This window comes from Schistocerca gregaria, chromosome 6 (assembly GCF_023897955.1).
Source record: "Schistocerca gregaria isolate iqSchGreg1 chromosome 6, iqSchGreg1.2, whole genome shotgun sequence".
NCBI lineage: Eukaryota > Metazoa > Arthropoda > Insecta > Orthoptera > Acrididae > Schistocerca > Schistocerca gregaria.
The window spans coordinates 430,398,441-430,413,846 of NC_064925.1; the positions used below are offsets into that span (position 1 = coordinate 430,398,441).

Below are 15,406 nucleotides of genomic sequence, written 5' to 3' on the forward strand. Positions count from 1 at the left end.
ACGGATAAACCACGAAAATCTGCCAGATTACACCACACACACACACACACACACACACACACACACACAGACACACACACACACAGACAGACCTGGCCTGCAGGCGAATCAGTGGGACTAGATCCGACAGGCAGGGCCTGCACATTAGTGGGAAACAATCGACTTCAGATTGGCAGGCCTGGTCCATTAGATATATCCACAGAAATGGCCTGTAGTTTTGGCCCGTCATGGAAGTACACTGGTGTGGCCAACTATTTACTTGTAACAGACACCATGTTGACGAAATGAAAATGCATTTATCAATCCATGCAACAGATAACTTGCAAGAATATTTTGAAAATCAATACTAATGAGGATAGGTAACAACTCACCGTGAAGATGATCACGGAGTCTTAGACAGGCATGTAGAAAAGACAATCACACTCAAAATTTTTCGCCAAAGCCTTTGTCAGAACACGAGCACACACACACATTCATACAACCATTCAGACAACTCGTGCACACATGACCACTGTCTCTGGCCACTGTATCAACGGTCTCCAGCAACGACACATGACATCCCAGTAAACAAACCATTTCATCTACTCTGACCAAAACTAGATTTTTCCTTGTGTTTATTCAGATTTCTCTGATATTTCCCTGACACGTATGAAATTCCCTGATTTCCAGAACTTGTGGCAACCCTGGGTTTAAAAAAGTAACTGCAGTAACCTGCAACAGTATTAATTTCATAGCACAAGGTAAGTGTGTACCTGTCATTTTGAAATGGATGATTCATAGTCTGAGGGGATGAAATCTCTATCGTAGGCCGCACCATGATTTTTCAAGCCAAAATCTACAAAGTTGAACCTACATTAGCAAAAATAGGGTATCTCCTGGGCAGTGCACCTGAAGTCAATGCTGTAGTTATTACGCTGAATCTAGCAGTATTGTGTAAAGTAAACAGTTCATCTTAGAGAGGCCTCTTTAATGATATTTTAATTCTTACACCTATTTCTCAGTACTTTATTCCTTATTGGTTTTAGTTACTGATAGTAAAAATTAGTTTCAAGTACACAAAAAATGACAAAAGTAGTTTTCATGGACACATTGCCTGCTGGTGTGGAGTTCTAAGTGGAGTAGCATACCCTGTTGTAAAAATATTGAACACGCTACTACCAAACAAAGCATGAAACTAGGACTCCCTACCAATTAAAAAGAAAATTAACACTTAGCATGTGGGTGACATAATATTACGGCCCATGCAGAAAATTGAAATGGGTGGCAGACAATACTATGTCACCCCATTTATGACGATTTTCCACAGTGTCAAACATATTCTTTACAGCTCCTGGCATCTTACTAGTACTGCAGGCTTCGTAGTTTCTGCTATGACCTCTAGATGTTGGTAGTGATATCACTGGAATAAATTGTCATTTCTGAAACCTTTATTATTGTGTCTTGCTTCAGAGGTGTTAGGTGACATTTGGGTTCTCTCCCTTTGGGGCCATTGTGTTCAAAATAGGCAGTGAAGAGGCGAGGAGAAACCTTTGGAGAAAATGATTTACAAAAACCTTGAGTCTACGTATGATTACAACCTAGTATGTGATGACAATTCAGATTAGATGTCTCTGAGAATTTTAGACTTTTGTTTTAAGATGAGTTGCTGCATCTGTTTTCCACATTACTTTCGACTATTGTTATGAACCGTTCAGCTGCAGGTACATCATGAAATGAATCTGAACACATGAATCTACTGAATGTAATGTTGGAGAGTGTATTTCTCCATTTTTAAATTTTTTATCACACTATAATCAACTATGAATGTTAAATTTTGCTTTTTTCTTGTGTTTTGTGTGTTTGTTTGTATATAAACTGGCTGCAAAAGAAATTATAACAGAATGATCATATGTCTGCTGATACATTTTAATGATTCCTTTTCAATTTCTCTCTCTTCCTACAATCATTACTACTGAACTGAATTTTCATATGTGTATTCAGATTCACTACTAGCAGTAGCAGATTATGTCATATTTAAAGTAAGTACAATAAAACTAAAAAGTCTTGAAATTCCAACTATGTTCTTGTACAAATGAGTTATAACTTAAGAAAATTAGCCATGCACACGTAATGGCAGCTACCTGTGAGACCAGCACTAGAAGTGCTAAGACCTTTCTCATTTCTACATATTTGATGGCATGCTGAAAAATAATGCCTCCAAATTAATGTGAAAACTAAGTTTCTTAAATAAAACAAACGTTAATATCCTATATGTCTAAAAATTTGTGGTTATCTCCCACTAGAGGGCTCTGAACTTTGTGTCTGAGAAACAGTGTGCTGTAAATGAGTTTGTAACTGCAGAAGACTTTGTCCACACAATGAACAGCCTGTCCTTCAGTGTGAGACACGAGCACTGTGACATCTGCAACAACATGGCACCTCTGTTTCACTGTCATCTATCATCCTCCACATAGTCCTGACACCTATACCTACACCATACTCCACAAGCCACCTAATAGTTTGTGTCTGATGGTTCTTTTTGTACCACTAACTGAGCCCTGCAATACTATTCCACTTGCAAATAGAGTGCGGGAAGAATGACTATTGGTAATGCTCTTTATTCCCTCTAATTTCTCGAATTTCTCGAATTTTTCTCCTTATGGTAATTATGCCAGACTTGTGGAGGGAAATAATAAGTTGTCCAACTCTTCCAGGAAAGTGCTCTCTCGAATTTCAATAGTAAATCTCTTCGTGATGCGCAATGGCTCCCTTTTAATGTCTGCCAAATGCAGTTTGTTGAACATCTCCATAACACCCTCGTGACAACTAAATGAACCTGTAACAAAACTAACTAACTCTCTCTCTCTCTCTCTCTCTCTCTCTCTCTCTCTCTCTCTCCCTCTCTCTCTCCCCCCCCCCCCCCCCTCTTATCAGTCCTATCTGGTAGGGATTCAAGGTAGATGAACAATACTCAAGAATCGGTCGAACAAGGGACTCTAGCCATTTCCTTCATGAATGAGTTACATTCCGTAAGATTATTTCCATGAGTTCAAGTATGTCATCTGCTTTTCCCACTATGCAGTAATTCCACTTAAATCACTATGGATAATTGTTCCTAGAAATTTTACGGCAGATGCTGTTTCCAGCTATTTGTCGGCAATCTGTTTATGTTAACGGTCAACTGCCAGAGCTGGCACCAGTCAACTCTCTGGAGGTCATTCTGCAAATCGTTACCATCTTCTGGCGTTGCTACTTTGTTATAGACAAGTACATTATCTGCAAACAACCTTACAGAGCATTTGACACTTTCTACAAAATCATTTATATATATTGTAAACTGTAACAGTCCTATCGACAGATGTAAAGGCAATTTCTGGTGTACCCCAAGGAAGTGTGATTTTGTTCCGTTAAGAGCCAACAGTTGAGTTCTGTCTGCAAGGAAGTCTTTAATCCAGTTGCAAATCTGCTCCAATACTTTATCAGCTCATTTTTTTGCACTAAATGTCAGTGCGGGGCAGTGCCAAATGCCTTCCTGAAGTCGAGGAACACAGCACTAACATGAGTGCCATTGTCTAAAGCGCTGTGGATCTCATGAAGGAACAGAGTGAGCTGAGTTTTGCAGGATCTCTGTTCTTAGGATCTACATTGATTTTTATAGAGGGGATTCCCCTCCTCAAAGAATTTCATAATTCTTGAGCATAAAACATGTTCCATAATTTTACAACAGATTGATTCCAACAATATAGGTGTATAAGTGTGTGCATCTGCCCTATGGCCCTTCTCAAAATCAGGTATGCCTGTGCTTTCTTCCATTCACTAGGTACCCCCAGTTGCTCAAGTGATATACAATAAATTACTGCTATAATGGGATCAAGTTCTTTTGTGTAATCTTTGTAGAATCGTATAGGTATTTCATGTGGTCCCAATGCCTTGCCATCACTATGCGATTGTAGGTGTTTTTGTATTCTGAGATTGGTTACCTCAATATCTGCCTCCTAGACTTTTCTATGGTGACAAAAGAGGGACTGTTATGATCTGTGGTGAAAATTTCGGAAGACTTAATTCAGTATTTTAGACTTTTCACTGTTAACTTCTGTTTCGGTGCCAGTACGGTCGCTGAGTAAATGACTAGATGATTTGGACCCACTTACTAATTTTACATACAACCAAAACCTCTTAGGGTTTTTACTCAGATAGGTTGACAAAGTTCTATGTTTAAAGTCACTGAATGCTTCTCCGATTTCTCTCCTTATATCCATTTTCGCTTTGTTTGTCTTTTGTTTGTCAGCGAGGATTTTACTGCTTATGAATATGAGATAATTCTCTTTATTTAAGTAGTAATATCCACACGGCTATTAAACCATGGTGAGTCTTTCCCATCTCTTAAGACTTTATTTGGAACATACTTATCTAGGGCATATTACACAATTCCTTTGAATTTTTTTCCATTTGCATTTCCACAGCATCGTCCTTATCACTGAATACTTGATGCTGACTGCTCAGATACTCAGATTTGTATGTCATTCATGCTAAACAAAAATATCTTCCAACTTTCCTGAACATATTTTATCAGACCCTTTGTCGTAAATCACTGATACCTTCCTCTGTGTTAACTGATTCAATAAGTTCAGGTCTGTCAGTCACCAGGATGTCTAAGACATTACACTCGAGTTGATTCTCTAACTACCTGCTCAAAGTAATTTTTGGACAAGACATCCAGAACAATGTCACCCAAATCTCTATCTCTAGCACCAGTTTGGACAGCATGACACTTCCAATCTATATCTGGCACATTGAAGCACCCCTATTACAACAGTATTTTTAACAATATTCTGCAAGTCCTGTCTGAAGTGCTCTACCACTAGGGCTCCAGATTCAGGTCATCTATAGAATCATCCATACTATTTTTGACTATCTTTGATACCTAACTTCACACAGATTAATTCACAATCTGAAACTGTGATAACCTCAGTAGATTTTATCGAATTCTTTACTGTATAAACACGCCACCACCACTGGCAACTAATCTATCCTTACAATAAATATTCCAATCTGAACTTAGTATTAGGAATGGAAAGTTGGCTGAAACCAGATGTTAATGGCAATGAAATCCTATCTGTGCATTATGACCTTTAAAGAGCAATATTGCTAGATGCTACAGCAATTTAATAAAATGCTATTAACCTCTTCTGCCTCTGCTCTGTGACAATGCAAGCTCTCTGAGCACATTGTAGCTAATTTATCAGGCAAATCGCCTTTGATCCAAGGGAAGGTTTCTATAACCTAAAAAAGCCTCATGTGCACACCATGTGTACTCCACTACCTCAGTAGCCACTTCCTGCGTGTAGTGCACACCTGACCTATGAGGGGGAACACTGATTCTGTAATAGATAGTGGAGGTCAAGAAATTCACATCCAATACCATCGCAGAGTCATCCAAACCTCTGGTTTAGACTTTCCACTATTCTTCAAAGCAAAGGACTGTGATAAACCCTGGGCACGATGCTACAAATAAACAGCTGGCCTGCACCTTGCATGTGATTCTAGTTTCGTAGTAATTTACAGGCAGCTGTATTTATATTAGTAAGTATAGATTTAATTTTCTTGTGTCTTACAGTAAGGGACACCAACAGCAAAAAGATGATTCACCTGCATTGGTGCTGCTGGTATGGCTGCTCCTGGCATCATACCATTTGGGACAGTAGCTGTAGCAGGAACCGCATAAGGCACAGCTGCTGCAACTTGCGGGAATGCTGTAGTGGGCTGAGTAAATGCACCACCTGTGAGCAAAAAGTAGTCTTACTCCTTATGAATGATATGTTTTATCGGTATTAAAATATTTGCAGTAGTTTCTCTGATAAGTATGAATACCAGTTTTACACTTCAAAGTAAGTAGGTTTGAGTTATCAGTGAAATATGCTGTGAAATTCTGCTTCTAATAAAGAATAAACATTACAGATAATATTTTTTCACATATTATCTCATCCTCGAAAAACCTGCAAAGCTTTTACGATTCTAGAAATTTTACATTGTTTAAATTACAGTTAAATTTTGTAATTCTGACTGGTAAGAACTGATAATTTTATTTTAGTCCAATACCGCAGAATAATACTGCAGCAATGAAACATAAATGAGATACCACCACCAAGATAAAACTTTAGTTGAAAGAAAATGCGCCATTTACAGCAAGAATACACAGTGCACACGTGTCTGCCGACAGCAAAATGTCTCAAAGGTCTTAGGACAAAGACTAAGCAAACAATGGACTGCTCTTGATAACTGTGATGTCACAACTGTTTACATTTCTAACGGGTATAAAAATATAAATATTGTAAATGACATTCTGAGAAGTGTTACATAAAAGAAAATGTACTTTGAAAGTAAGATGAATTGAGCTACTTGTGAGAATGTGCAATGAATTTTTAAATCACAGAGCATATGACTCATCGAAAACTAAACATCTTGAGGACCAGCCACTTTGAAAAATTTTGGGGCGAGAAGACCAGCCACCTATGTGATTATTTACAATTTTATTAGCACATTTGTGTATGATGAATCTTAAAGTGTAACACACGAAGAAAGACCAAGCTTCACAGTTTTTCGTATTGATTTTAGTTCCTTCATAGATGACAAATTATACATTAACAATGGCAAGAAATATGAGTATTCCTGAAAAAAATATAGAATGAGTTCTTTGGTCGTTTCACATGTAATTGGTTTATCTATGGAAAAGTCTAAGTATTCTGGCATTCAAAGAGGTATACTGGGATCAGAGCATTACCAGTTTGCTTCTTTTCTGCTTGTTTTGCCAGTAAATTGCTTCACTTTGTCCAAACCATGCTCCAAAGAGAATGCACTGTTTTTTGTTGGTTTCAGTTTCCTGAAGTGCTGGAAAGTTCTACATCAATGCATAAACCTTTGCCATTCAAAGGACTGGTAAGATTTACAACTCCAAGGAGAAGTACCAGGGCTATTCAGGAAGTAAGGAACGTTTTGGCATTAAAAAACTAAGTATAAGATACTTTTTGTTATATGCATCTGAAAGGGCAATTCACATACTTCTTTTCCACATTGTCACCAAACACATAGAGGAACTTATAGTGGTGGACAAGCTTTGAAAGACCTTTGTTGTAAAATTCTGCCTCCTGAGACTTCAGCCAGCGAGTCACGTCCGACTGGAGTTCTGCGTCGTTATCAAAGCACTGCGCAAGCCAGTTCTTCATCTTGGGAAACAAGTGGAAGTACCTTGGTGTAAGATCGGGGCTGTAGGGTGGATGAGGGAAGAATTTCCCATTTGAATGAATTAAGGAGTTCTTTAGAGCAGTTTGCCATGTGAGGTCTGGCACTGTTGTGCAAAAACAAAATTTTTGACGTCAGCTTTCCTAGGCGTTTGTTTTGAACTGTTGTTCTAAGGCTGTGCGAAGTAGGACAGTGCCGGGCAGAATTTATGGTTGCTCCACATTTGAGAAAATCAATAAGAAGCACACTTTGCCTATCCCAAAACACTGTCACCATCAACTTCCTTGATCACGAGGTTTGCCCCCACTCCATGGACTGTAATTATGACTCACAATTGACGTGTTTCCCCCAAGTATCGTCACTGGTTACAATGCGATCCAGAAATGAACCACCACATTTGTGGTAGGCCTCCAGAAATGTCAACATTGTCCCCATTTGTTGTTCTTTACAGTGCTCTGTAAGCATTTTGGGCACCCATCGTGCACAAAATTTGTGGTAGCCTAGCTTTTGAGTGAAAATTTCGAACAACAAAGTCCATGAAACTTGTGGAAAAGAAAGCAAAAGCTCCGTTATTGTGAAGCGATGGTTGTCACGAATCGTTTCATCAACTTTGTCAACAAGATCATCAGTCACAATGCTCGGGCGTTCACTTCTCTTCTTCATGAATGTCCGGCCAGTTTTAAATCTGAATGCAACATTTCCAGAAGGAACATTCACTCATTATGTTGTTTCTGTACACTCCACACAGTTCACGTTAAATTTCTATAGGTTTTTGATTTTTTGCCAACAGAAACTTTATCACAGACTGCACCTCACAACTGGCAGGATTTTTCAATTGCAGTGCAAATTTCAAATTCGAACGGCGAAAAAACCAGACTCTCAGAGATGTTCCTGCTGTCACAAATGGGTACCGAATGAGCTGCCAAGCATCCACATACCAAAATATACGCGATCGGCATACACCTAGAGGTGTCAGACGGGAATGTTCCCTACTTTCTAAATAACCCTTGTATGTTGTCACTTAACACTGAAAAAATGTACTTTCACCGAGGGCAAAACTGAATTTTCACCAAATCCACCCAGTGAAAAGTGAATTTTTCACCAGGGAAATTCCAGGGATTTTTCCCCTTTGTCCACATATACACCCTGGATAATGTCAATCATTTCCGGCAGTGTGCATATAAAATTATTACTGAAAGCATGTAAAATGGTGAAAACAGTTTATCCACACACTTACAATGTGACAGGCATATTATTCACTCATTTTTGGTTGATTCTTATAGTTAAGGTTAAGATACTGATATTTGAGATTATTATTTTTAGATCTTTATTGAAGTGTCATTGTTCCACCACATATGAAACTCTGGCTGGGAATGTAATGAACTGCTGGGAAGAGACTGTGTAAGAGATCACAGATGATTCAGAATTTGGACGAGACTCAGAAGTGCAGATGCAGCATGTAAGGCAGACAGTTTACCGGTGCTTTAAGTGTTTCATGAACATTGTGCAACTGACATACTGACGTGGCTGCAAATCTGAATTTACATGCATAGTCTAAAGTGGTTGTGAACCCCAGTCCTCTGTGAAATTTCTTCCTCCTGCGGGCATATGTTGACTAACAGAAGTTTACTTTGCACATTTCCTGCAGATATTTCAGACATTAAGCATTTTATTGATTACGACTTACAAAGATTTCACACTGACATGTACTTCATTATTGCACTGGATAAAACATTTTTGACTCTTATAGGGTTCAAATAAATCTTACACTTAGTCACAATATTATAAAAAGGACAGTTGCTAATCACCACACAGTGGAGATGCTGAGTTACAGATAGGCAGAACAAAAAGTTTGTCACAAATAAGCTTTTGGCCAACAAGACCTTTGGCAAAAAATAGATGACACACACACGGCTGTGGTCTCTGGCAGCTGAAGCCACACTTATACTTAGGCATATGCTTACGCACACTCTCAGTGGAGGAGAAAGGGAAAAATCCCACGAAAAAATGTGCTTGGACATCTGTTTATTTAATAATTGTGAGAATGTCTTGGAAATGTGCATGCAACTCCTGCAACAGACACTGCAATGATGACATGTAATGATAGTGGCGATTAAGCAATTTTTGAAATGAACTGGAAGGTCACTTGTATAGTATAGATATGAATGTTCCTGCTTTGTTTCCTATAGGAATGACATGAAGCTGAAGAGATGCAACATGGGTAAAACAAGTTTCAAAATGAGCATTACGCAACTATTGAAAAAAGTGGAAAAGAATGCAATTAAAGATGACTGGGTAGCTATGTGAAATGAAATTGTGATGGCAGCAGAGGATCAAACAGGCAAAAAGACAAGGCCCAGTAGAAACCTTTGGTAACACATGGGAGACTGTATTTAACTGACAGAAGAAAAAACAAAAATGCAACAAATGAAGCAGGCAGGAAGGAATATCAAAGGAATATCAGCTTCTATACAATGAGATGGGCAACAAGTCCAAAATGTCAAAGCAGGAAGAAATGCAAAGCTGTGGAAGTGTGTGTGCCACTGAGAAAGATAGATGCTGCACACAGAAAAATAAAAATTTGGAGGAAAGGAAAGCAGCTTTATAAACATCTCGCTCAGACTTAGTACAAGCTAGTACTAAGCGAAAAGGGAATGTTGAAAGGAGGAAGGAATTTTTAGATACCTACATAAGGGAAGTAAACTACAATGCAACATGATAGACAGGGAAGAGAAAGTAAATAAAGTTAAGATATGATACTGCAAGAAAAATTTGATAGTTGCCTGGAAAACCCAAGTCCAAACAAGGTATTTGTAATACCTATTTAGTCTGATAAGATTATGTGTAGACTTAACATGCCTGTTTGTGTCACTTGCAGGTGGTATTCCAATTTTTACATAAAACTACTACAATTTTATTATTACACTCTGTCTGTACCGTATTTATGTATGTTGGTTTGATGCTGTTGTAAAAATGGTATACATCCATGTTTTGAAGATGGTCAAAATCACAGACCAAAATTAATTACCTAACATGAAATATTGTAATCCATTACCAGAATATACATAAAAGAAACCACCTTGAGTAAAAAAACACTTCCTAAGAATTATTGTGATCCTGGAGAAAATCTGCCTTGACATATCTAATCCACTTGGTACATAGGCTATATGATAGACAAAATACCCTCAGACTTCAAGAGGAATGTGGTAATCCAAATACTGAAGGACACAGATGGCTGGTCTGAATACTATGAAACAATCATTTCAGCAAGTCATGGTTGCACAATAACAATACAAATTATTCACAGAAGAATTGAAAACCTGTAGAAGCTGGCCGTGGGGATAAATAAGATTGTGTTCTGAAGAAATGTACAAACACTGGAGGCAAAAGTGGAGCCTAAGCCTTCTCTTAAAGCACACACTGAAGAAAGGCAAACCTACATTTACAGCAATTTCAGATTTGAAAAAGAAACTTGGCAACATTAACTGGAACACACTTAGAAATTCTGAAGTTAGATGGAATAAACTACACTAGCAAAAAATTACCCACAACTTTTACAGGAATGGAACTATAATTATTGAAGTTTAATGATATGAAAGGGAGGCAGAAGTAGCTAACAGTGAGGGGAGGCTGCAGCCTTGCCCCATGTCTTTCCACGAGTAACGTACAATGTCTTTAAGAGGATATAAGATGAACATCAATGAAACTAAAATAAGGATATAATTCAGGTGATGTTGAAGGCAGTGGTTTAGGAAATGAGACATCAAGAGTAGAAGTTGTTTGTTGTTTCTGCAGCGAAATTAGAATGTAAAATTCAGGTTGGCAATAGAAGTAACATAATTTATAAAGAAAATAAATATCTGTAACAAAAAATAAGAACTTAAGTGTTGTTGTTGTCTGAAGTGTAGCCTTATATGGAAGTGAAACATAGACTAAGCATTACAGACAAAAATTATGACAGTTTTTGAACTGAATTACAAGGAAAAATCCTGAAGATTACTGCTGATGGGTATACTGAATAACTAATGATGGATTAAACAGAGTTGGGGAGAAAATAACTTTAGGGCACAATTTGACAAAAAGAAGGGATCTATTGATAGGACACAGCCTGACACACATCAACGACTAGTCAATGTGGTTATAGATGAAAACACAGGAATTGAAAATTGCAGAGGAAGACCACAACTCAACTACAGTAAGTTAATTTCCCATTGATATAGTCTGACATACTTATGCAGAGATTAAGAGGCTGGCATAAGACAGATTAGCAAGTGGAACTTCTTCACACCATGAAGAACCACCATCGCCACCAAAAGCGTAAACATTTGTCACTTTTCAGGGTATATCTATATTACGTCCAAGTCAGCCACTACAGAATGTGAATAAAGTGAATTATATCACACAAAAGAAACTGGACGAGTTCAGGATACACTTGCATTCAGAAAAAAAGAGCACGCCTTGAACAACTAGAGATAGGACGATCATATAGACAGGATATGTACATTAGCATATTCTGCAGAAATGATTAGCATTTCAACCATGTAGGCCTGTAGGCTCAAGGTCAATAAAGATATCATGGTGTAACAGCACCTATCAGTAGTAATTGCTATAAACCGGAGGCAATGGATCAGTGTGACTTGAGCAGACATGCAGGATGCTTCCTGGACACATGAGCGAACCGTACCGTCGAATCAGAGTTTGAAAGAAGGCGCATTGTTGCCATGAGAGAATGTGATGCATCCATCTAGGAAGTTGCTGCCTATGTGGGATGAAGTGTTTTGGCAGTGAAGTGGGTATGTGCAGATTGGTTCATGGAAGACCGTAGAACACAATGAGGTGGGAGAGGTCACACAGCCCAGACCACTTCCCGAGAAGACTGACACTTCATCCAAATGACAAGGACAGATCTGCATCTTCATAGGCTCTGGTGCAATTGGCCATGAAGCACGGAACTAGTTATAAGGGCCCTGTGCCCACTGGGCAACAGGACACACACTGAACTGAGAAGACTGATATGCTAATCATTTCTGCAGAAAATACCAATGTACACATCCTGTGAATATGAACGTCCTATCTCAAGTCATTCAAAGTGTTCTGTTTATTTTTTCCGAACAGCTAAAACATGCCGATTGCTGTTTCTATCTACCTGTTGAGTTCAGCAACTCACTTTTCCAGTCCCAGATAGTGGCACCTTGCAAACTGGACATGTCAGCTTGCCCAGTATAATCTGCACCCATTCTGGAAATTTTGTAATCTCGGGCACACGTAACAGAGCCTTCCAGGTTCTTTGTGCATGCAAGTACTGCTGAGCAGCTGCAGAGAATGGATACAGCAGGTAGACACAATAACATTTAAAGTATGTAGGTGAGCTAATCAGCCACCTGGAATTGCTATGACATATGGTGAATTTGATGTACGACTGAATGCTAGTGGGCCTGGGGCTCAGCGCATGCTGCAGCATCCATTCCATACCAGCAAGGGATGAAGACTAACAGTGTAGTTGGATATGTGAAAATCCCAAGAGGGGAGCTGGAGAATAGTAGCTTGTTTAGCAGAATGTGGAACTATCAAGCAATGGTGGACTTTGAGACAAGCTGAAAGATTGCTTCTTACAGCTCTTTGGAAGTTTCTAATAATTTACAACCAAATATTAATGCAAATCTGAGTACATCTGCAGTCTTAGAAAAATGAGGCACATTCAATGACAAAAATATTTCAATATTTTTGAAACAACAAAAGTTAATAATTTACAGTGACTACATACTTTCACAATGAAACTCTGCATTAAAAACTTTTAAATATTGTACACAAAATCTCAGATGACATCATTGCATTGCAGCTATCTACACTGAAAGCTACATATCTGCATATTTCGTGTGTGGCTTCAGTTGCTAGAAACTGCACTTGTGTGCATGCGTGAATGCATGCACGCACTGTTTTTGATGAAGGCCTTACTGGCCAAAAGCTTATTTATGACTGTCTTTTGTTGTGCCTACCTGCGACTCAGCATCTCTGCTATATGTTGAATGGCAGCTTTCCTTTTCATAATACTGTTACATTCCATCCTGGATTTTCCACTGTTTGATCTATTTTATTTCTTTATTTATTACATTTGTTATATCATTACGTAAAAGTATATCAGAACATCGTAGTCTCTGGACTTACACAGCAAATGAACGTAGCATCAATACTTCATATTTTGCCATAATTTTTGTCTTATTTAATGAACAGTTTACTATTTTGCCAGTTAACTTTACTTAACTGTTGACTTGCAAGTGAAAAAAATTTGCCAATTTAAATGTGGTTTGGTTTTGATTTTGTTTTGTTACAGGGCACAACAAACAAGTGCAGTCGTAAGTGCCCAAGTCAAAACTATAGAACACGAAGACAGAGAGGAGTTAAAAAAAACAACTATGTGTCAGTCCCAATTGACATAATAGACGACTGCTAAAGACAAACATGTGGAAAAAGGGCTAAAATAGGCATCATAAAAAAAAACAAATGTACAAAACTAAAAATTAAATGGCCTTCGCCATATTGCTTTGGCAGATGAAAAGTAAAATGTTGTCGACAGCCCGCACTTCATTTGCTAAAATGACTGCTAACTCAGACAGCAAACCCAACCAGGAACGTAAATGGTAAATAAATGGACTTCCTGTCAGGACGTGGTGGACAGTTAAAACTTGGGCATGAAGTGTACAAAGTGGTGGGGTATAGCCACTTATCAAATGATGATGGCTAAAAAGGCAGTTCCCAATACACAGCGTAGTTAAAATGACCTCCTCCCAGTGGGATGGCTGAGAGGTGGTCGTCCAAGCCGCTGGGAGAGGTTCAAGCTTATTCCCGTGAAGGTAGCAGCATTGGTGATGACAGAGACACCACTTCTTGACAGACAGCAACACAGAGATCATAAGAGGGAATATAGGAACTGGTGGGCTGAAGTACGATGACTGCAGCCTTGGCAGCAGCGTCAGCAGCCTCGTTTCCCAGCAGACCGACGTGACCAAAAATACCACATAAACATAACAGTGGTTTCACCAAGACTGAGCAAGTGACAGTTTTCCTAGATCCGCTGGGGATGGGCGCTGTACAGTGCACATAGACTTTGAAGGGCAATGGGTGAGTCCGAGCAGAGGACACAGTTGAAAAGGTTGTGTCGCTGAATGTACTCCTTGGCTTGGTACAGGGCGAAGAGCTCTGCTATAAATACTGAGCAGTGTACCATAAGCCAATACCGAAAAACACGGGTGCCAATGATTAAGGCACACCCGGCCTCATGATCAGTCAGAGTAATCAGTGTATACAAAGATACTATTGCGAAGTTCCATGCAAAGGTCATGAAACAGAAGGCGATAGACGAAAGATGGCGTAGTGTCCTTATGAAGCAAATGAAGGCCAAGATTAACAAGGGCCACTTCATGGACCCAAAGTGAGGGTACACACAAACTGGGAAAGTTGCAGGTAGAGTGAATTTAAGCTGCTGTATGAAGTGCCAAAAGGAGATTACAGGAGTTAATACAAGAGGGACACAACCCATACTGGTGATCAAAGGAATGAACGAAGAAGGTGGCATAGGATGGGTGGCCATGCATGGCAGACAAACGGCACGCATACCTGCTGAGGAGAAAGTCACGGCAGTAGGACAGTGATAGTTCAGCAGCTCCAGCATACAGGCTCTCAGCTGGGCTCATGTAAAAGGCACCAGTGGGTAAACAGATACCACGATGGTGGATAGTGTTGAGACGGCTCAAGAGGGATGGGTGTGCAGACGCATAAACAGAGCACCCATAGTTAAGTTTCGAGCTGATAAGGGACCGTTACAAATGAAAGAGGGTAGTTCGATTGGCACCACAGGAAGTACCATCAAGGACACGTAAGACGTTTAGGAACCGCGTACAGCAGGCTGCCAGGTGAGCAACATGAGAGGACCAAGAGTGTTTCCTATCAAGCGTAAGCCCCAGGAATTTTGTAGTATCAACTAATGGAAGGGCAACTGGCCCAAGACGTAAAGATGGTGGCAGAAAACTATTGCGTCACCAGAAATTCATACAGACAGTTTTGTCAGTTGAAAAATGAAAGCCACTGTCGATGCTCCAGGAGTAAAGATGATCAAGACATCATCTCAAGATGTCATTCAGTGAGACAGGTCTGTGGAGAACGGCAATACATGGCAAAATCATCAACAAAA

General features: G+C 39.2%; 1 protein-coding gene across 2 annotated transcripts in view; it reads right to left on the minus strand.

Annotated features, from left to right (window-relative positions):
- LOC126279043 (stromal membrane-associated protein 1) overlaps positions 1 to 15,406 on the minus strand; it is a 131,199-nt gene that overhangs the window by 44,360 nt on the left and 71,433 nt on the right. For both annotated transcript variants that reach the window (XM_049979448.1, XM_049979447.1), the window contains exon 6: positions 5,629 to 5,759. In XM_049979448.1, coding sequence (XP_049835405.1) covers positions 5,629 to 5,759 — 131 coding nt within the window. The remainder of the gene's footprint in view (positions 1 to 5,628; positions 5,760 to 15,406) is intronic.